Source organism: Gadus morhua, chromosome 8 (assembly GCF_902167405.1).
Source record: "Gadus morhua chromosome 8, gadMor3.0, whole genome shotgun sequence".
NCBI lineage: Eukaryota > Metazoa > Chordata > Actinopteri > Gadiformes > Gadidae > Gadus > Gadus morhua.
In genome coordinates, this window is record NC_044055.1 from 28,665,441 (window position 1) to 28,689,355 (window position 23,915).

At 47.8% G+C, this 23,915-nt stretch overlaps 1 protein-coding gene across 2 annotated transcripts in view; it reads left to right on the top strand.

The window, feature by feature from the left end:
- The window catches only part of LOC115548503 (Y+L amino acid transporter 2), a 34,807-nt gene that overhangs the window by 1,714 nt on the left and 9,178 nt on the right, over nt 1-23,915 (top strand). For both annotated transcript variants that reach the window (XM_030363198.1, XM_030363199.1), the window contains exons 4-8: nt 11-155; nt 945-1,068; nt 1,334-1,437; nt 1,611-1,707; nt 2,267-2,416. In XM_030363198.1, coding sequence (XP_030219058.1) covers nt 11-155; nt 945-1,068; nt 1,334-1,437; nt 1,611-1,707; nt 2,267-2,416 — 620 coding nt within the window. The remainder of the gene's footprint in view (nt 1-10; nt 156-944; nt 1,069-1,333; nt 1,438-1,610; nt 1,708-2,266; nt 2,417-23,915) is intronic.

A 23,915-nucleotide genomic window follows, 5' to 3' on the forward strand; every position in this document is an offset into this window, starting at 1 on the left:
CTCCTTCCAGGGGAGACAAGGAACTTTGACGCTCCATTCGAAGGGTCTTCTTCGGAGCCCGGAGCCATTGCCCTGGCTCTTTACTCTGCACTCTTTTCCTACTCGGGCTGGGACACGCTCAACTTCGTCACAGAGGAAATTCAGAATCCGGAGAGGTAGCATATCGCCCCCCCTCACACATTTTTACGCTACTATTCATTCAGGAAGCAACTTCCATTGACTTCAGATACAAGAGATTGAGGAGAATGTATAGGGGGCAGGCCTCTTACAGAAGGACTCCTACAGGCCAGGCGGAGCTACCAACATCTGGGATCAAACCCAGTATCTTTCGCTGGGGAATTTACCATAGCTACTACACTAAAATGTCCTGCTGCATTCGCAGGCAGGCATGCAAACAAACAAGTGCGTACACCACACACAAAAGCACACACAGAAGCATGCAGTCTTCATGGTTTTAATTTGTAGCTCAGTTTCACTCTGAAACTGACAGTTTACTCGCACACCCAACCTAACCTCTGATCTAAATGTTTCATACGGCCTGTTGACGGTTTCCTGTTTTTAAAAGGGAAACAGATACCCTCTGTCAGCTGCGGGTTTGGTAATATATGTTGGAGTATGTTATGAAACCTAAAACTGTTCTACTGAATAGGTGATGACATGATAAATACAATTATTATATATGCAGTATTTTAACACATAGTATTATTAGGCTTTGTTAAGTGTAGTATATGGCTTACTTGACTGATTATTTTAACACTGATAGCATAAAAGCCACTTTCAAAAATATATTTTGTTGTATAGCCTTTTCCCATTCCCAGCATATGACATTCAGAACGCAAGGCCAATAAATAAATAGATTTTCTCTGGATAAACTATTGCAATTGTTTTATGAAACTGTTAATGGTAATAGTAATTATTTTTCAGTAGTGGTTGTTTGGTTTCAGGAACCTGCCACTGGCCATTGCCGTCTCTATGCCCATAGTGACCATAATCTACCTGTTGACCAACGTGGCGTATTATGTGGTGCTGGACATGCCGTCCCTGTTGGCTAGCGATGCAGTGGCTGTGGTATGTTACTAGGCTATATTTAGCATGGCTCTTCTTAGAACAGTTTAATTTCATAAAGCATATGCAACCCTGATAATAAGAACATAATAAGAACAACGCCTTGGCATATTTGAAGATAGACGACCCAGTAAATTAAAGATACGTCATTTTACTTTAAAATGTATTATTCCCCAAATAAATACTCCACAAATGTCTATGCTAGCATGAACAAACGCTGAGTCACTCTGATATTAAGTGTAATGACTCTTTTGTATCCGACCGGCAGACCTTTGGGAACGCCGTCTTGGGCCCTTTCAGTTGGATCATCCCAGTGGCGGTGGCCATGTCCTGCTACGGAGGACTCAACGCCTCCGTCATCGCCGCCTCGCGGTGATCCCCAAGCCCATGTTTAATGATGCCTTTATCTGTTCTGACATCTTACACAGAATCAATGTGTCTTTAGGCTCTAACGTAGTAAACACATGTATATTCATGTGTTCATTTGAGGATCTATAGCTGTGTTAACTCTGCGCTGATGACTCTAAGCTAATGTTGTCATCCAGGTTGTTTTTCGTGGGGGCCAGAGAGGGCCACCTTCCAAACAGCCTGAGTTTGATCCACATGGAGCGATACACTCCCATTCCTGCACTGCTGTTCAATGTGAGCATTCATGCATTTTTACCAATGATGAAATGTTTTTATTACAGAATAGCTACACAACAACACATGCATGTGATTCAAATATATTTTCAAAAAGTAAAATAATAATGAATCAAAATAATTACAAAAATAATAAATTCATAAACTAAAATAAATACTCAATTCAAGCAATGTTTAAGGAATTTGCAAGGTGATGAAATGCGCAAATTTGTGTGTGGTACATGCAGGATATGGCAAAAGCACATACAGTAATCAAAATTGTGAATATCACAAACAATGATAACTACTGTCAATTGTAATATATTGCATGTCACTCATGTAAAATCAACCTAGATGTGATCATATAGGCCCATTCAGGTGTGAGAACAGAAGTGGAGGCAAATTAGGTGAAGATAAAATAAGATTTGAATAAAAAAGTGGACTGTCAACTGTCTGTGTGTGTATCAAGAAACTTAAAATTAAGTACAGGGTTGGCCATGGAAACCTTCCGTGTGCATGTATAGTAGTGCGTTATTATGTCTGTGTTTGTGTGGACCTAATCGAGCTTGTTGGGTCTCAGGGCCTGATGGGCCTGATCTTCCTTTGTGTGGAGGACGTCTTCCAGCTCATCAACTACTTCAGCTTCAGCTACTGGCTCTACGTGGGCCTCTCCGTCGCCGGCCTTATCTACCTGCGCTACACCCAGCCGCTCAGACACAGACCTGTCAAGGTAGGACAGACAGACCCCATGCAGACTCACTAGATTGAGGTACAGACAGGGAGGCAGGTAGACAGACAGAGACAGACAGAGACAGACAGACAGACAGACAGACAGACAGACAGACAGACAGACAGAAAAAAGGAAAGGCTCAGAAGTGTCAAGGTAGAGGATGGTCTTCCCCATCCTCTAGTGTGTGAGTAGCCTGTTTCTGGAGCTAATTCCTCTCTACAGCGACACCATTTACTCCCTCAGAGGGATAGGGATCGCTCTCTCTGGGGTCCCTGTCTACTACGTGGCCAATTACCTGCCTGATAAAGACAAATAATAAGACAGATAAAAGTAGAACAGGAAGTCATACAGATTAACAGATTGGCAGGCAGGAAGGCAGGTAGATAGACTGACAGGTTTTGTCAAGGTAGAACAGATGAGTAAGACACTTCGGCAAACAGCAGATGCCTGTGCCCCTGTCCAAGATCCAGGTGCGCCGAGATCGTCTATTGGCCTGTGGAATGTGCCACCGCGACCACTGACATACCACGGCATATGCCGTTCAGGAACGGTAAATGCCGTTCCCAACAATGGTATATGACACCAGCACGCCCCGCCTCCTCCCTATAATTTCACGAAAGGTATTGCCGCAAATGTAAAGCTATATATATTTGGTCTTTATTGACACTATATCACAACATAGCGCCGTAAACAAAGGGATTCATATGTTTCTCTGGTCCGTTCTGTTGTTAGGATATGAGCGATCTGTTTGTTGTTGCTTTTGAAATGACAGATGCTTTTGAAAACAGCCAGACTTGCCCCGGTGATGGTGGTTAGCCTAGCCACCTAAACAGGTCTGACTAATCGATAAGAGAGATTTAAAGCTATACAGTCTATGTCTACAGAGGCAGGTCCCTATACCTACAAGGGGGTGGCACTGTAGCCTATGGCTAGACATTCATCCATTTTTTCCCTCGTGTTTTATCAAGGTGTCCTAGTAGCCTATATAGCCTACTGTATGACTATTCAATAGGCCACATTTTAAGTTTTGCATTTGTTCTTATTGGTGTTTAAACAAAAAATACAGTAGGCCTACAGGTTCCTATCATTTAACACCGATCCAGTGTCATAAACCTTCCTATACGACATGATCCAGTGGTATCATGGCAAATAGGCCAAGCTACCATTTCCTACTAGAACCTACCGTTTTTCCACTGGCATGCCACTCATGTAAATGGTATGTACCATTCCCTACTGGCACCTACCGTCTTTCCACTGGCATGCCACTCATGTCCTATGGTATTTGCCAGTTCATACTGGCACCTACCGTTTTTCCACTCGCATGCCGCTCATGTAAAACGGTAAGTACTAGGGATGTGCATTTCTGGCAAAAATACTATTCAATATTCGCTCAGAAGTATTCGAATAATATTAGAAAATCGGTCAATCAAGAACCCCCCACGCAAGCACGCACACAAGCACCTCGGATACACGCACACACAATGACACAGGGAGAGGCTATTATGATTTGTATGAAATCAATCTGTTCATTTCAACAACTGCACCATCAACATTTAAAGGTGCCATGGCATGAAAATCTCACTTTATGAGGTTTGATAACATAAATATAAGTTCCCCTAGCCTGCCTATGGTCCCCCAGTGGCCAAAACTTGCGTTCGGTGTAAAACGAGCACTAGGTGATCTGCTCGCCTTTGAAAAAAACGGAGGCTCAAGCGCGCTGATTTGGAATGTGAGTTTCTTATGGCGTCACACTGCAGTAAGCTCCTCCCCTTACTCTGCCTGGCCCGCCCAGAGACATGGCCCGCCAATGAGACACGACCGTGCGAGCGTGTGATGTGTGTGTGTGTGTGTGTGTGTGTGTGAATACACACACTGTAAAGTGTTTCTTGTCGGTTGCCGCGAGACACCACCGCCGCGAAGCACCACCGCCCGGCAGCGGGCAGCCGGCAGCCGGCAGCAGGCAGAGCGCTGTTCAGTCGTGAAAGTGGAAGAACCAGAGACGTCGCAGAACCCGGCGAAGTCGTCTGTGATTCATAATATCGTCTGGAGGCGCACACAGCTTTTGGCCGTGATAATATGTATTATATGATATAGATATCTATGTATTATATGATATTATTTGGATATAGAGCTCCAGGACTGTAACGCAAATTGTTGTACACTTCCTTTTATTTGTATAACCGTTCTGCTTTTTGTGTTATTGCGCATAACACGTCGGACTCTCGTCTCTGGTATTTTACAACGAGACTCGTAGTGGGGGTTATCTCAGCCATGGTTGTGAATGAATTGGAGGAAAGGAACTTTGGCTTTGACTCCCTCAAGAACATGAACCACGACATGGAAGGGAAAGGGATTGTTGGCGGAGAATGTCTCCCGCTTGAGCCCCGCTTCCCGCTGCCGATCAGGGACCACCGCCTCGGCGCTGCAGGAGGCGGAGGAATCCCTTTCTCCTCCTTGTCGAGGTTCGGTCTACTTCACATTGATATGGACGTGAAAGAACCAGGAACGTCGGAGCTACGGTCGTTTTAGATTCATAATATCGGCTCACACAGCTTTTGGCCGTGATAATATATATTATATGATATAGATATCTATGTAGGCTATATGATATTATTTAGATATAGACCTCCAGGACTCACGTGTGTTCTAGAATATTTACAGAACACGGCTAAAGGCTGTGTGTGCCTCGCCATTGCGATACATCCACTGTAAACAGAGCGCATGGTACCGTGGCTGCACACTGCTCAGGGCCACACACCCACCCTCCTCCTTGACCCGCCTCGCTCCTCCTCCTTTGCATTAAAGCTACAGACACCAAAACAGCGCATTTGGGGGAAGCTCAATGTGCGACTGGCTCGGAGTGGCTGTAACTCTGCACCACGGCTGAATTTCAGGAGCGTCTTTAAATACTGTTAGTGGCCCACTAATACCTATATTAAAGCATCCATAAAATAGCATGTCATGGCACCTTTAACATCACAATTATTTCAACTTGGGCTTAGGCAGATAGGCCTACATGTGCCGAAAACAGATCGCAATTTATCTATTTATTTTACTGAACACAGCCTGCATGAACTAGACACGTCATTAGCATATGGAAACTATGGCATATGGTATAGCGTCCTTGGTAACAAATACATTGTAAAAAGACACACCGTGTGAAGTTATAGTTCTATTTCATGCATGCTACTCCGTCTAGGCTTCGCCTTATCGGCTTGTCCCGTGCGCCTGCTCGTGCTCGTATGCACGGATATTTTCAACTATGGACCCATCAACGTGGGCACGGCCCACATTTCCCACGGCACCGTGTATATAAGGCGGCGCATACCGCCGCTCATCCTCCCTTTTCTTTCAGCTTTCTACTAATCAACAGCTATGACTTCAAAACTTCAAGAACCTTGTGGCAGCGGCGTGGGCGAGGTGACGGACCAACGGCCCTTTTCAGGGCCATTAAAGAGTGATTCCTTGAGAGCTGGGCCCTTTTCAGGGCCTCTTTACTCTTCTTGTCCTGCCTCTCTCGCGCCGGGTGACGGGCACCTGGCGTGTTTCAGGTGCCTCAGCGCAGGCCACGGGTTGCCTTGTCTACCCCCGCCTCTGCGCCACCTGCCGCGTGCCGGCAGGTTTCTTTTCACCGACGGTGAAAAGAAAAGGTGCCTGAAGAGGGGCTCCTCTTCAGGCACCTTTTCTTTTCACCGTCGGTGGCTCTCTCCGAGGCCATCGACATTTTTAAAGCCGGAGTTCCGGACGTAGAAGACGAGGACCTCATCGAGGTGGACGACTCCACCTCCATTGACGACGTCTTTGCGGACTCCGCGTCCGGGCTCTCCCCCTCCAGGGCTTCCATCTCCATAGTCGTCCCGAAGGGAGAAACCACGCCGGATGGCCGAATTATTCGGGGAGATCATGGGCGAGGCAGCGGCCATCAAGGGCATCGCTATGCCAGCCCTGCCTCCCGCCCTCATGTCGGATGACATGCAGGGCGAGTGCTTTTCTTACCCAGTTTTCCTCCCGGCGTGCTACCCAGTGTCCCCTGTTCCCATCCGTTTAGCATTTCTTCACCGCTGCGGGTGGAGACCCTTCTACACTGAAAGCCCCGGTGAAGGCCTTCACTGACTTAACCAACGTGGAGGGGTGGGCTGATACTCAGGCGAGGGGGATCGCGGAGAGCGCCTTAACGAGAAGCCGCTGCCCCCCGACCGCCTCCAGAAGCAGATGTGCTTACTTTGTGCCTCGCAATCTGCGGCGGCGGTCAACAACATCGCCCTGTTCTATGCCCTGGTCTCCTTGTCGGCTGGCAGGGAGGCTTACGGCCCAGAGGAAGCGGCAAGATGGCTTGCAGTTTCCCGGTTCTCCAGCGCCATCCTCCAGGCCATTTGGCTCTCCCACACTGTGGTGCCGGAGCGAGAGCGGGCCAGCCTCGTCCAGGGTCCCATTAGCTCCGGATGGGCTATTTGGGCCCCGGTTCTCGGAGGTGCTCGCGCACCAGCAGTCTGTCCGTGAGAATCATTCCCGTTTCGGGGCGATTCTCCCACCAGCAGGCCGGGAGGAAGCGGGGTCGAGCCAGGTTCCAGCATTCCAGGGGGCCTCCTTCTACCCCGATGCCACCGCCGCAGCCGCCCCAGCACCAGCGGGGGGGAGCAGGCGCAGCACAGCGGAGCCAGAAGTACCACAAGCTGGCTCGCGTTTTTTCTGTACCATTGAATAAAGATTCAAAAGAGCGTTTGGCCGAACAGCAGTACATACTTCCTAAAGGGCGATATTCCTTAGGCCAACTGTGTCCTACGCTTGTTGTGCATTCCTCTAGGCTGCCTCTTTCCCCCCCTCAGTCTGGTGGCTGTAGGGTGGTGGCCGGACGGCATGTTTACATAACCTCTGGTTCACCTGCTTCAAATATGCGGCGTCCCTTTGAGATTCGTGGGCGGACTGGAGACTCGTTACACAAGCCCGTAGATACGGATGCTTGTATCAGTCTCCTAGTACCCCACATTATCCCCTGTCCGCTCCCCCTCTCTCTGACCGAAATTCAGAATGCTCACTATCAGAGCACTGCTCCGATGGGTGAGAGAGGGCGACTGGTTCACATCCCTGGATCTCAAAGATTTTACTTCCATGTCCCTCTTCGGCAGGCACGCAGGAAGTTTCTCCGCTTTGCCTTTATGGGGGTGGCGTACGAGTACCATTGCCTGCCATTCGGCTACTCCCTGGCCCCTCGCACCTTCTCAAAGTGTGTGGAGATGGCGTTGGGAGCGCTCGGGCATCAGGGAAAGAGGGTTCTCTTATACTTCGACGACCTACTTATTCTGAGCGACTCAGAGGAAGCTGGGGGAAGGGACACCATGACGTTGATAAACCATCTCTCTTTCCTGGGTTTTGCCATCAACTGGGAAAAGAGCTCCCCGCTCCCCAGCCGGCCAATAGTCTACTTGGGGCTCTACATAGACTCAGCCACCATGACAGCGATGCTCTGGCACTTGTGTTCGCAGAAACGTGACCGCACTGTCCACCATGCGCCTGTTATAGTAGGGCAGATAACAGCCATTTTTCATTGAAATTGTGCAAAATGTGATACAAGCACCAAATTTGGCATAGTGGTTACCAAGGGTCTACTTAGAAAATCTGCCTGACGTGCCATTCAAAAATCCAAGATGGCGGCCATTTTTCAATATGGACGCCAAATGTGTCTGCCGAAAATGGTTTTTCTCATATAAATCCATGTACTTTATGGATTTGAATGATGTTGTTGTGGATTTCTATGTTTTCTTGCATGCTGATTCAAATTTTTTCTAGAGAAAAAAAAGAAGTGAATAACTTCACACTTTTTGGCTATTTAGATCAGCCTTTTTCTGCATTTTCGTTTGCCTAATGAGTGTTTTGCTATTTTTTACTATGTGCATGATGATAATTTCTAAATGTATAGAACAGTATTTACATTTAGTGCATAGGGTGTAGGGTGTTGTAGTAGAGGTAGGACCTTTGTTTCATCAGTCAGCCACATTCTCCTGATGGAATCCAGGCACTTGGTCCTCAGTACTTACCTAACTCTATGGCTCCAAGAAGTTGCTAGTGCCGACATGGCACTGCTCTGTGTTTGAGGGAGTATGCCATGCATTAATATATACTAGAGCTGTCAAGCGATTAAAATATTTAATCGTGATTAATCGCATTAATGTCATAGTTAACTCTAATTAATCGCAATTAATCGCAATTTTTTTTCTATGCTAAATATCCCTTGATTTTTTTGTCCCATAATTCTTCTCATTTTAATTCTCTTATCAACATGGTGAAGTGCATCGGCTTGCCTTGTGCAAATGATTTTTTATTGATAACAACATTGGCATATACACTGATCAAAACAGGACGATACAAAAAAAGAGCCTATAGTGCAATTAAACGACTGCTTTGAACAAATGTCATTTGAACATAGCAGTCAGGCTACTGCTTCTTTGTTTTGAGCCAAAAAAAAAAAAAAGTTTTTTTTTTTTTTTTATATAAAATAATCGCGCGATAAAATATTTAACGCCGTTAAATTTGGTTTGCGTTAACGCCGTTAATAACGCGTTTAACTGACAGCTCTAATATATACATATATCTGACACACAGCAAATAGGTTATGACAATAAATAGTGGTGATTATACCACCATCTAGTGGTCATTTAAATTTGCTTTAGTAATCTAATTATAGCTTAACTGCCATCAACGAGCATATTCACGGTAGGAATAAAAAACCCAACTCACGCTACAAATAATACATATACAAGAAAGCTTATAACTATTACACAGGTCTAACATATAATAATATGTAACAGATCTTACATTTATTAATACACTAATACACTAACAGCCAAACTAACACCGTGCAGACTCTTCTGGTGTTTTGCCGCGAACTAACTCAAACACAAGAGGTTGCTGGGCAACGGATCTCTGCGCGTGCACAATCTGCTAAAGTCTCTGGCCTTTCTAACATACAGGTTGGTAAAAGGATAAACACTCGGCCCTGGTCATCAGAATGGCTTTAAATACCAAAGGTGAGACTGCATCATGGCAGACCAACTGGACCAAGTGTTGCCTCTGTCAAACAGAGAAAAGTGAATGCCTCACATCTCCACTTGCAAATCCTGCCCGAAGGGTAGAGGATGGATACAGCCTCTTAGGGAGGAATATTCCTCTATTTCATGCAGTGAATGCACTACCAATCAAGATGGACCCACGAAGGCTTGATGACGGCAGTGGGATAGAGGCAACCCTGAGGAAAAATCAAGCACAGTACCATGCTAGTTGCAGGCTTCTGTTCAGCAACAGTAAGTTACAAAGGGCAGAAAATAAAACGTCTCCTGCGATGGATGAGAACAGCAGCAGCGGCAGCAACAAAATACCACGGAGATTGTCAGACCCCAAACGGATAGAATGTTTTATATGTGAGGAGGAGGGAGATCTGGATGACTTTAGACAAGCTATGACCATGAAACTGAACAAGAGGGTCAACAAGTGTGCAAAGACTCTCAATGATGGAAAGCTGCTTGCCAAACTGAGTGCTGGAGATGTGGTGGCGCAGGTACTGAAGTACCACAGTGCATGCTTGGCTGGTCTCTACAACCGAGAACGAGCTCACCTGCGTGCTGAAGAGCTGAGGGAAGCAGAAAACTCTGAGGTAGGAAAGAGTGATGCATATCCAATTGCCTTCTCTGAACTGGTAACATACATCATTGAGACAAAATCTGCAAGTGAGAGTTCAGCTCCATCAGCCTTCCGACTTGCCGACCTATGTATGCTCTACAGGCAGAGGCTGGAGCAGCTTGGCATCAACAGTCATGATGTTCATGCTACCTGACTGAAGGACCAGCTGCTTCAACACATCCCCGATCTACAAGCTGAACATCATGGACGTGATGTCCTACTGGCCTTTAAGAAGGATGTAGGGTCAATTCTTGCACAAGCAAGCAAATATGGAGAAGCTGTTCATCTTGCAAAGGCTGCTGGGATGATCAGACGTGAAATGCTTCAACACAAATCACAGTGGAATGGCACGTTCCATGATGGGTGCCTAGAAGATGCTGTCCCATCATCACTGCTTCAGTTTATTTGTATGATTGTGCATGGAGCAGACATCAAGTCACAACTCCAACATGGAGCCTCAAAGTCTGACCTTGCAATGGCTCAGCTCTTACAGTACAATTGTTTTGCCAAATACAAGGCCGGATCTCACGTCCACAGACATTCCAAGGACCGGGAGACACCATTTGTTGTGTACATGGGCATGTCTGTGTTTGCAAAAACAAGGAAGAGGCAGCTCATAGACATGCTCCATGACAATGGACTCAGCATCACCTATGATAGAGTCTTAGAAATCTCAGCCCAGCTTGGAGAAGCTGTTGTAGCTCAGTACGTGGATGATGGAGTTGTCTGTCCACCAGTGTTGAGGAAGCAGGTGTTCACAACGTCCGCGGTGGACAACATCGACCACAACCCAACAGCAACTACAGCTCAAACTTCTTTTCATGGTACCAGTATGTCTCTGTTCCAACACCCAAGCCCTGAACATCCTGGTGAGGAACGAGAGCCAGTGAAGCTCAGTGGAGATTACAGGGTGAAGAAAGTTCCTGAGCTTCCTGAAGCATTCACCAATGTTAAACCAGCGTACCTTACTAAGAACCCAAAACCTCCAGCTGTGCCAAGAAAATTATACCAAGCACTACATTCAATCCAGCCACACCTGAAGGAAGAGTACAGGTGGCTTGATGAGGTGTCTGTCACTGAGAGAGTGGGTGATACTCTCAGTATCACATGGGCAGCCCACCATGCAGCACAGAAGAGGAGCCAACCTTTTCAAGTGAGCATGACATCACTGTTGCCTTTGATACGAGACCAGGCTCACTCGGTTGCAACAATCAAACATGCCATGGGGAAGATTCGAGATACAGTTGCTTTCCTCAACCCAGGGCAGACGCCGGTCATAGCTGCTGACCAACTACTATTTGCACTAGCAAAACAAATTCAGTGGCAGTGGCCTGAGTATGGAGAGGACCAATTTGTTATCATGTTTGGGGGACTTCACATAGAGAAGGCTGCTCTTGGTTCCCTTGGAAAACTACTGGAACAAAGTGGCTGGACCAGTGCTATCGCTGAAGCAGGGGTGGCCTCATCTGGTACAGCTGAGTCATTCCTGACTGTGTCAAGTATCACCAGGACAAGATTGGCCCACCAGATCACAGCATGCAGCCTGTATAAACTGAAGAAAGAAGCCTACCAAGACTACTGCTCTGAGGAGACTGACAGACCTACGCTCTCCTTTGAAGACTGGTGTGAGCAGCGGAGGCCTCAGAGTCCACAATTCCAGTTCTGGGATCTGGTTTTGGACATGGAGCTGGTTCTGCTCCTGTTGATACGCTCCTTCAGGGAAGGAAACTTTGACCTGTACCGTGAAGCACTCTCAGAACTGATCCCCTACTTCTTTGCAAATAACAACGTGAATTATGCTCGGTGGCTTCCAGTTCATTTCAGAGACATGATGTCTCTTGAGAAGCAGCATCAAGAAGTAGCCAGAGAGTTTCACAAAGGAAAATTTGTTGTCCACAAGTCCAGAAGCGATTTTTCTGCCATGGCCATTGACCAAGCCCATGAACAGAACAACGCAGCCATCAAGGGTGATGGAGGAGCTATTGGACTAACAGAGGACCCAGGGACACTTCGGAGATGGATGGTGGCTGGACCTGAAGGGAGCGATCTAGTCTTTGCATATGAGGCTATTTCTGGTGTGAAAGACGCAACCATCAGCACCAAACACCATGAACAGACCTTAAGTGCCCAGACATCTTTCCTTGAGAGGGTGGAGGCACTGTTCAGTGTGATAAAAGAGATGGGCAACCCTTTCCAAGAAGAGTCTGCTGATTTGCTGGCACTTGACACAAAGAACATTACAGATCCAGCACTAGCTGAACTGGTTGGTAGTCATCATGAGAGAGGCAAGGAGAAGTTCCAGTCATTTATGGAGGCCTTGGAGAATGAAGAAGAATGCACATTGCATCAGCCAATCAAAAAGAACAAGGCTTCTTTCTTGAAGCACGAGCAGGCAGCCAGCAGCTCCAAGGAGAAAGTGCTTAAAGATGACTGTCACTTGTTCTCCCGGCTCTTCATATCCTGCCAAAACAGACAGTGTGACTTGCAAGAATTCTTCAAGTATGAGAACCAGTCAGCACCTGGATCTCTCAGTGACAACGGCAGGCTTCGTATGTGCCAGAAGTCACAGCTAACTGAAATTCTTCAGGCCCTGGTGACATTGCCTGATAGTGAACCAAAGGCTGACACCATCATCATTGATGGATCAGCGCTCATCAATTCCCTACCTCCACGCAGCCCGAAGACTTTCAATGACTATGTAAAAGAAGACATCCTTCCAAAAGTGGAATCCTTTGGCACCAAATTCAAGCGAGTCGATGTCATCTTTGATGTGTACAAGAAGTCTAGTCTGAAATCTGAAACCAGGTCAAAAACAGGTCAAGGGATCAGAAGAAGAGTGACTGGAACCAAGCAGGACCCCAACAAACTGGAGAAGCTTCCTGCGGGATGACGACAACAAAACTGAGCTCTTCCACTTTCTCGCAGAGAAAATATGTCAGGCTGGAACCACAAGTATGGTCATCGTAACAAAAGGAGAAGATGTCATCAGCAACAAAATCAAATCCTTAGATGCTGCGGCCCCATGCTGTCATGAAGAAGCTGATACCCGGATATTTGTACATGGAAGAGATGCAACTGCAGCGGGTAGCAAGTCACTTGTCATCAAAGCCAATGATACTGACGTGCTCGTCATAGCAGTGTCTAAGCTGCCATCCCTGCAGAGGCTTGGTCTTGAAAAAATGTGGATTGCCTTTGGGCAGGGAGCCAATGCTCGATGGATACCAGTCCATGAGGTAGTTTCCGCAATAGGACCTGAGAAAGCCAGTGGGATCCTGTATTTCCATGCATTCACAGGCTGTGACGTGGTCTCGTCTTTCCATGGGAAGGGAAAGAAATCTGCATGGCTGACTTGGGAAGTCTGTGATGAGGTTTCTAAAACCTTTACAAAACTCAGCAACTGTCCAACAGAGGTTTCTGAAGATGACCTGCAAAGCTGGAGAATTTTGTTGTCGTCATGTATGACAGATCAAGTGCAGCTACCGGTGTTGACGAGGCAAGGCTGAATCTCTTTGCCCGTAAGCAGAGGTCCTATGATGCGATCCCACCAACCAGTGCAGCCCTCATGGAACACGCAAAACGCGCTGCTTACCAGGCTGGTATCATATGGGGTCAAGCAACAGTAACCAATCCAGAAGTCGTCAGTCCTGCCGACTGGGGATGGAATCAGAAGGGAGACATATGGCAGATCTGTTGGACAACGCTTCCACCTATTGCAGCCAGCTGTCAGGAACTGACCCAGTGTTCCTGCAAGAAAGGCTGCAACCGGAGATGCAAATGCTTTCGTTCAGGGCTCGCCTGCACTGCACTCTGCAGCTGTGTATGTCAGCTGTAGTGCTACATATACAGCGGTGTACGTTGGTTTCAGTGTTTGGGCCACTGTAATAGTTTGCTTTGGAAGGACGATTTTTACAGTATTAAGGATTTTTAGGGGTCCAAGCCAACAGGTTGGATCCCTATTGTTTTTGTAAGGATTTTTCTTCCTATTATTATTATTCCCAGCTAGAAGTGGTACCACAGCCCAAACCGTAAATGGTGCCGACACGCCAATTGCATGACTAGATCCAGGTCGGTGAGGTGACGGCAGACGACAAAATCCAGACATGCCGGCCACTAGGTGGCGCTATACCAAGGAATACGCGTTTGGGGCTATAACTCCCACACCGAACCTTCCACAGTCAAAAACTTGTACCCACATATTCACTGGAGTCTGCTGCATCTTTTGACATAGGCCACGCCCATTTGCGTCTATAATTTTTTTTCGCAAAATCGCGAAAACCGCAAAACTGTTTTTTCCCTACTCCTCCCACATTTCTTGACCAATCGACACCAAACTTTGCACACGACATCGTCAGACGAACACGAAAAGAAAAACTCAAACACTTTTTGATCCGACCTTCGACTACGAAACGGTAGCGTTTTGAATATTTGTTTATTAGCTACGTTTTACGACGATACGCAAAAATTCAGAAAATACCAAAATTAGACATCGGATCAAGTCCAAATTTTAGACACATGTCGGTGCTACCCTTAATGGCGTTCAGTAAAGAATTCGGAATATTTCGTCATTAGGGGGCGCAATAAACGAGGAAATTGTATATCTTCTAATTGGCCAGGGGAATGCTCTTCAAACTATAAGGGAACCATCAAGGGGCAAACCCGAGTCTATATAGAAAATATGGCCAAGAATTATTAATGTGGGCGGGAGTTTTTGGCAAAGGAAAATTGTCTTTGGAAAATTTAGCCACAAGGGGGCGCAAAAAAACGACGAAATAATATATCTCCCAACTGGCCAATGGAATATTCTGAAAACGCGTTTTAGGCTATAACTCCCACACCGAAGCTCCCACAGTCAAAACCTTTACATCCACATGTTGTTCACGGTAGCGTTTTGATTACTTGCTTCGCGTTGTGCCGGCGAAACGCACATTTCTTGTCGCGTTGTGCCGGCGAAATGCACACTTCTTGGACCCCTGCATAACTGCTTGCAGTTCTAGTTATTATTATTTTCAAATTTTGTTTCCGTCCTGAATAACATGATCCAAATGCTAAATACCTTAATGCAAAATGGGTATATTTAATGTTTATATTTGTGTAAATAAAGTATTAGGAGTATTATTTGATGTGTTATGCTGCTTTTTTATATAAAGTGTTCATTTTCTACCATTTACAGTATTATGATGCTCAGTGAAGGTAGAATAATTAGGTTCAGCATGGAAGAAAACATACAATTCAACACCAAGATCACTCAAATCCATGAAGTACATGCATATCTATGAGCAACACCATTTTCGGCAGACACATTAGGCGTCCATCTTGAAAAATGACCGCCATCTTGGATTTTTGAATGGCACGTCAGGCAGATTTGTTAAGTAGACCCTTGGGAACCACCATGCCAAATTTGGTGCTTGTATCACATTTTGCACAATTTTTCCATTATCTGCCCCACTATAGGGGCTGATGGCAGTCGCCCATCCCGTGGTTCCCCTGGGTCTGCTCTTTATGCGCAGACTCCAGCAGTGGTTTGCTCGCCAACAGTTGGACCCCATGCGACACAAGCTCCGGTTGCTCCTCGTACCCCGTTCGGTGTCACACGACCTTGAACATTGGGAAAACCCTCCGCCCTTCATAGGGGTGTTCCCCTGGGCAGAGTGACGTCCTACGTAGTGGTCTTCACGGACGCCTAGTTGACGGGTTCGGGAGGAACGTGCCTCTCCTACTCAGTCGGAGGCGAGTGGCTTACGCCCCCCACAGCACACATGTGTTGGAACTCGCCGCTGTGAGGAAAGTGCTGTTGCATTTCTCTCACCTGGCACGTGGCCGCCACGTTCTGATCAGGACAGCCAGCGTGTCGGTGGCGGCGTACATAAACAGACAGGGGGGAGTGCGCTCATCTGCTCTCCACCGAAAGGCGGTCGAGCTCTGGCTTGGGCTCATCGGTATCTCCTCAGTCTAAGAGCCCTGCATATCGCGGGCGCCCAGAACTTTGGGGCGGACCTCATGTCTCGTGGCGGTCCCCACCGAGACGAGTGGCAGTTGCATCCCGACATTGTCAGACTGATCTGGCAGAGGTTCGGGACGGCTCAGGTGGACCTGTTCGCATCCAGGCAGTGGCGTTTTCTCCCGAAGGCCAAGGGAAGCCAGGCTTCCCTGTTTTTTAGACATCTAATAAAAACATTTATGTTAACAGTTTTGGTTAATCTGTGGTGCTGTTATTTCTTCCACATTTTCTCATCTCATTGAGCATTTCAAAATGTCCAAAACAGCGCCCCTCTAAATCGTACATACTGAATACACGGTAAAACATGACATCGCACGCTGTATGTCCGCAAGGCAGCCAGCCCGAGATGGCATCCCTTTGTAAGGGATCCTGATATTTAAGTTTTTTCGGCAACATGAGCTTTTATTTTCATTTTGTAGGTCAGTTGGTGGTGTCATGTGCTTTTCTGTTTGTTTTGGATTGCCATGTACTTGTGAGTCCACCCTGCTACTCCTGTCTTGATTTGAATTGCTGCCTCATTGTGAACACGCCTGTTGCTAATGTGTGTTGATTGGTTTGTGGGTATTTAAGCTCAGTGTGCCCATCAGTCTCTGTCGGATCGTGCCAGTATGTTACCTGTGCATGCTGGAAATAAACTCAGAGAAAGTTTTTGAAACCAAGCCTTCTGTCTGCAATTGGATCCTTTTCTACTGAAGCCTAACAAACTTCTTAAAAAAAAAGAAGGATTAACCAATCTTTCCGATCCCAAGGTGAGGCTAACTTCATGACACTGCCCTCCTGTGATTAGTCAGCAGGGTGCCAAGGGAAGCCAGCGGGCCCTTGGCTTCACACCTATCAAATCAAAGCATCAACGTCAACGTAAACAAATAGCGGGAGATTAGCATGTTTGCATTTTTATCGTATAAGCAAGTGCAGCTTTGGAGGGTCGATATTTAGAGTAATTAGTAAAATTTAACCAAACTGCCACATGGGCAGAAACTAAAAATGTAATCTGACGGCAGGCCAATGCCAAAGCTTCAGCTGCGTGTGGAGAGAAAGACGAGTGGTTATCGCACTTTCAATGAGGAGAACTATGTCCGCACCGAGTGGCTAGCTGGTATCGCTAAACTTCAGCTACTATTTTGCTGGCCATGTCTTCTTTTTGGCAAAGATTCATGCTCCCTGAACAATTCCTGGGTCTCTTATTGACCTCTTCGCCACCATGAAAGACTGGCCTTCCTCTACAAATAGGGTGAGTATAATACACACCTCCCGGTGCCGCATTACTGTTCCCTGAGCTGTCCGTTAATTATTTTTTGTGTTATTATATTTCTAATTGTGCCTTGATTGCCTGGAATAAGTTGCATTGGTCCATCAAATGAGGTTATTGATTTATCACGGTTGTTAATGCTGAGAATCAGCACCAGGGACAGCAGGGCTCACCTGAACAGATGCGGCTGTGGTTGCTTATAGCCGCTTGTTCTGGGTTGTCTTGTGTTGTCTTTTAAGTAGTGTTGCATAAGGAACATTGTTTAAGAGGACTGTGAGAGAGAGAGAGCGAGAGCGAGCGTCGGTCAGATTACAGGCGTGTGTAAATCCTGGTAAAATTACCAGTGGAGGCTTCTCCATTGAGGAGAGGGAGAAAGATCCTCCTTAACATTGTTGAGAATAAATTATGTATATTGCCCAGACTACTGTAAATAATTAATGCCCTTAAATATGACTACTTTAATGCCTTTGAAATTATAATGTTTGTTTCCCTGGGTAAAGGGACATAAGCACCCCCTATCGCCTATTGACAATTACTTCAGGGAGGACGTTCCTCCCTCAGCCTCTGTTGACTCCCATTCATTTCCCCGAAAGTACTGGCGGCCGGTGAATAACATGGGTTTCAATGGGAGAGAGGAGAAAAGTCATCCTCTGTGTGAGTGTGACCTTAAGGGGTCTGATCCGCACAAAAATCTAATCACTTTGCGCTATGAACCAATAAGCAGGAATCCCTGGCTGGTGAGCAGTGTTGCCAGATTGGGCAGATTTCCCACCCAATTGGGCTACTTTTAACCAGGTCAGGCTGGAAAAATTATCATTGGGCGGGAAATCTGCCCAATCTGGCAACGCTGTCAATAACAAACCCGCTCTGCATTGCCGCTCAGCCTAAGAGATGCAAAGCAGGTTAAATCATCTGAACGATAGCGAGATTCTAACATTTGCGAAGGAAGTGTACAATGGAAACATTGGAATCAGACAACTTGAGTTTCACATTCTTATGCCACCATACACCAACAGTGCAAGCAGGCCAATGGCAACCAAGTCTTTCCTCCCTCACTTTAAAAATGACCAGCCGCCACTGAAAATTATCAGGCGCTCAAATAGCTCTTGTAGTTACATTTAATAGATAAAAGCTGTGACGTACTCTTTTCTGTCCCCCACCTTCAAAAAAGTATGTAGATTAAAGGTTTTGTCTCATTTGGCATCCTCAAAAGAAATCCCCACGCCATTGCGTCCAGGGAGAACACACACTGCGGGTGGTGGATCTCTGTCAACCCTCGGGATCTTCCCCCTTTAGGGATGGATGCGTTGGCACACACACCTTGGCCGCGGTCTCCCTTGAATGTGTTTCCCCTGCTCCAGCTGATCCTTCCGCTGGCTGGGCGATATGGACCAAAACCCGTGTCTCGATATTTTTTGTTTGAATGGCGATATTATAACGATATTTTGAACAAAACAGGTAAAGTGTGTAGTTTTAACTCTGCGCCACAAGTATTCACTATCAACCATTTATTTAGTGTTTTGGGGGGTTTTTTGCTCAGCGAAGCACAGCTGTGCTTTAAGAACAGATATGTTAGGGATAATGTAAAGAACGCCGGTCATTATCGGGAAAATAAGCTCCGACAGGGCGAACAGGACACTGACCTGAAGGGGCTTATTTTCAATAATGACCGACGACGTTCTATACATTATCCCGCTTATTACACAGCTACTTGCCTAAACGAACAAATAACTTCATGGTGTTTCTTTTTACAATTTATTTGTAACCAGCATTCGTAGTGTTGTTCAGTAGAGAAAAAGTCTTCCAAAGACGTTGACGTCGCATAGCAACCGAAGACGCTGGAGTTGACAAGTTACCGGACTATTTGCGGAGTGATACCAAAGACGTCATTAGAGACAAAAAATCCTGCTTTCCTTGACAGCCTCTTCTATAATATGAATGATTTTAGCTTGTGTGTGCCTGTGCCCGCGATAAATCACACACAAGCTAAAATCATTCAAATGAATGTGCTTTATTTTTATCTTGCACAATTGGAGCACGTACTACTCTCTTGCGCTCCGCCTCTGACTACGAGATGGTTAGTGTTACAACTTTCCCTCCAGGGCCTCGCTCGTCCACTGCACTCACACGCTGACCCCACACACACACACACACACACACACACACACACACACACACACACACACATACACACACACACACACACACACAGATATGCGCACCAGATACTTTCTTGTGCTAACGAGATACTTTCCCGTGCACACCAGATACTTTCTCGTGCTCACGAGAAACGTTAAAAACATTATTTTTGTCCTTTTACGGGTTCAGTACTCTCTACCACCGTATCCTTCATGTTTTTGTTCAAAGTTTGTTGTGATGCGAAACGTCCGTGGGTGGGAGAAAGCTACGTACATATAAGGGGCGGGATTCAGCAGCTGAACATGGTTTGTAGGCTCAGAGAGCAGCGGTCGGCTTTATAAAATAGCGCTTGCAAGGCAACATCAAAATAATATATAATATACCGGTATGGCGATATTGTCTCAACTACATATCGCTTTAAAAAATATACCAGTATAATTTTAAAACCGGTATATCGCCCAGCCCATGTCAGACAGGAGAGATTGTCCCTCATTATATTGGCTCCTGAGAACCGCTCAGCTGGTTTCCAGAGCTAGCGGTGCTCTCTCGAATGCACTTTCACACGCTGTCCCATCTCAATGCGAGGTGGGAAGCATGCTTGCGTTTCTGCAGTACTTATGGAAAAAGATTTGGCCTTCTCCACTCCATCAAGGTCTATGCGGCAGCTGTTTCGGCTGGCCATGAAGGCTGTGACGGTAGACCGATCTTCAGCCATCCACTGGTCAAGAGATTCTTGCGTGGGGCTAGACGTGTTAGGCCGGTTTCGCACATGCTTACGCCACGCTGGGATCTCCCCGACGTGTTGCGCAGGTTGTCCAGGGACCCTTTCGAGCCTCTGTCTTAGGCCCCTTTGGATGCCCTGTCCTTTAAGACTGCGCTCTTATTGGCTTTGGTTTCTGCCAAGCGGGCCGCTGAGTTGACCGCTCTGTCTGTCAGCCCAAGCTGCTTGTTGCTTAACGAGGACAGCTCTTTTGCGCTGCTCAGACCTAATCCTGAGTTCCTCCAAAAGAACATTAACAGTTCTTTCCGGTCAAGCGATATTGTGCTTAAGGCTTTTCAGCCCCCGCCTCATTCTAGTGAGGCGGTGGCGGAGTTGCATCTCCTGTGCCCGGTGCGGGCGCTGGCTATGTACGTGAAACGCTCGGCCGCGTTCCGCTCCACACAACATTTGTTTGTGTGTTATAGCGACTGTAGCGGGATTCACAGAGCGCTTTGACACCCGGTTTGCGTTATCAATACAAAGACGTTTATTTCGATCCCCCAGCAGTCCAACAAAACACAAGTCCTTAAACATAAATCATAACTCCGCTCAAAGCGGTCACGGGGGCCGTTCCTGGCGATCTCTGGCAGCGATCGACCCTGTCTCTCTGCTCCCCATTCCTCCTCACTACAAGACAAAGCAGGCACATAAATACACACTCCTGATTGGTCTGATTGCGAGCAGGTGCCCGCAATCAGACCCATTCCCCCCCAGCAGATCCGGTGCGCTTCCAACATGCCCATAATCCCCCTACAGGCCAGACGCCGCGCGCACCCCCACACACCCCCACCGCCCGACACATGCCGGGGACACATCCGGCCGCCAACTCACTCCCCCCCCCCCCCTCCCCGGAACGGGAGAGGAAGTCCGCCATGGCCATCTGCGCCCCAGGTCTGTGCACAACCTGGAAATTGAAGGGTTGCAATGCGAGATACCACCGGGTATTCCTCGCGTTGACATCCTTCATGCGGAGGAGCCACTTGGGGGGGCGTAGTCAGAGTAGAGGGTGATAGACGCTTGTGCGGATGGCCTTGACCTTCAACATCCCGTAAACCTAATCGTGCGTGACATGATATTGGTGCCCTCATCAGTGATAAACTCTTTCAGGATTCCCACCCGCGATATGCATGAAACAACGCCTGCGCAACACTCTTCGCGGAGATGTTGCGCAACGGAATTGCTTCCGGGTATCGGGTTGCGTAGTTGATCAGGACTAACACAAATCGATACCCCTGTGCGGAACGTTCTAATGGCCCGATAATGTCCATGCCAATGCGGTCGAAGGGGGCTTCTACCAGGGGAAGGGGCCCTAAGGGAATCCTGGGGATGGCCGGGGGATTCACCAACTGACACTCGAGACAGGAGGCGCACCACCTGCGCACCACCTGCGCACCTTCGCCCGAATCCCCGGCCAACAGAACCGAGCCATTATCCGGAGTGTTTTATCGTATCCCAAATGGCCCTGCTATCAGGTTATAATATGCCGCCTGAAAAACTTTATCCCGGCGGCTCCTGGGTACCAGCAAATGGGTGACAACCTCCTCACTCTGGGTGTCACGACCCACCCGATAAAGCCGGTTCGATTCACGTGCCCGCTCTGAACCGGAGGCCCCCCATTTTGCCCTCGGCACCGGGGTTGGCCTGTCCCGCCCCAGGGCAGCTGCACCGGTGTTGGGGCCCGGTGTTGCTGATCGCTGGGCCGTCGGAGGGTTTGGGCGGGTGGCTCTCCGCTAGGTCGACAGCCGCCGAGAGGCCCTCGGGCCGGTGGTACCAGACCCAGGCAGAGGTTCTGGCGGGAAGCCCCTCGATAAACCTCTCTAGGGCTACTTGTTCCATGACCTCCTCCGCCGTGTTCCAGTCCGGGACCAGCCACCTCCTCGCTTGGTCCCGCAGCTGCTGGGTATAGGCGAAGGGTCGGTACCCCTCTGTGAACATCAACGCCCGAAGCCGACGTCGATGTTCCTCGGGATTTAGGACAAGCCCGTCCCAGACGGCCTTGGCGACGGTGTCGAAGTCTCATTGGGCCCCGGCCGGCAGACTGAGGGCTGCGAGCTGGGCCTCCCCCGTCAGGAAAGGCAGGAGACGGTGAGCCCACTCCTGACGAGGCCATCTAGAGATCTCCCTGGAAGGTCTCTAGGAAGGCCGCAGCATTGTCCGCCTACCCCATCTTGGGGACATGGATGTGGGCCACGGCTCCTGCCCTTCTGGGTTCACCGCCGCTTCCTCCGGAGGCGAGGAGCTCACGGAGAACAGCCCAATCAGCCGCCAAGGACAGGGCTAGCTCCGTGAGCACCTCGTTCTGTGCGAGCTGTACCTGGCTCTGTCGTTCGGACATCTGGGCCAGATGCCCGAGCATACTCACGAGTGGTGTCTGGTCCACATCTGCGCTCAGCCCCACATTGGGCTCCACTGTAGCAGGATTCACAGAGCGCTTGGACACCAGCTTTGCGTTTTCAATACAAAGTCTATTTATTTCGATCCCCCATACAAGCCAGACGCCGCACGTCCCCCCACAGCGAGGCTGGCACGGGCCGCGCTCTCACTAAACAGCGGTTTTCTCGCTGGATATGTGAGGGTGTTTGCTTAGTTTGCTTACTGAGTACTCTCAGCAGGGCTTAGCGCCACCATTGGGCGTTAAAGCTCACTCGACATGGGGCGTGGCCGCTTCAACGGCTCTACTCAGAGGCGTTTCAGTGGTAGACATCTGCGCGGCTGCGTCTTGGTCTTCCCCCGCCCCTTTTGTCAGTTTTTACATGCAAGACATGTCCAGGGCCACTCTGCGTTGGAGTCCGGGGCCCCTTCTACAGCTTAAGAATCCAGGCATGTTCTTCTAAGCGGCATCGTTAATATCCTCTCGCCGGCTGGCGAGTTGGATTTGGCTGCCAGTATTTCTCTCCCGCCATTTTTTTAAATGAGAAACGGACGAGAGAAGTTCTTTGGAGTTGGACTCTCAATAGCTCCACCCCCGGTGGTAGTGGACCTAATGGAAAACGTCTTACTCCGGTTTTTCTTTTCCTTTTCATGGATTCCATGAAGCACGGCTTGAGCCGGAGTTTTTACAGACTCGCCTGACTTGCCTGATCTAGGAGGAATTAAGATTTTTGACTGGGGTCCAGCAGGAGTACATTGATTGGGCTCCGCTCAAAGCTTCGCCTTGGCCCATAAGGCGAAACCTAGACGGCGTAGCCTGCATGAAATAGAACGATAGTTATGATATTATAACTCTAGATTTTATAACTTCTATGATTGTAGGCATAGCCGTCTAGTTTCCCACCTGCTATACCCTCCAAATGCTGAAAGAATAGCGTGGAGGATGAGCGGCGGTACGCTCCGCCTTATATACACGTGCCGTGGGAAATGTGTGCGGTGCCCACGTTGATGGGTGCATAGTTGAAATTATCAGTGCGCGCGAGCACGCGCACAGGACAAGCACATAGGCGAAGCCAAGACGGCTACGCCTACAATCACAGAACTAGAGTTATAATATCATAACTATCATTTCCATATGCCATAGTTTCCATATGCTAAAGACGTGTCTAGTTCACCGTCATGCAGGCTGTGTTCAGTCAAATAAATAAATAGTGATCTGTTTTCGGCGCATGTAGACCGATCCACCTAAGCCCACGTTGAAATAATTTTGATGGTAAATGTTGATGGCACAGTTGATGACGTAAATTGA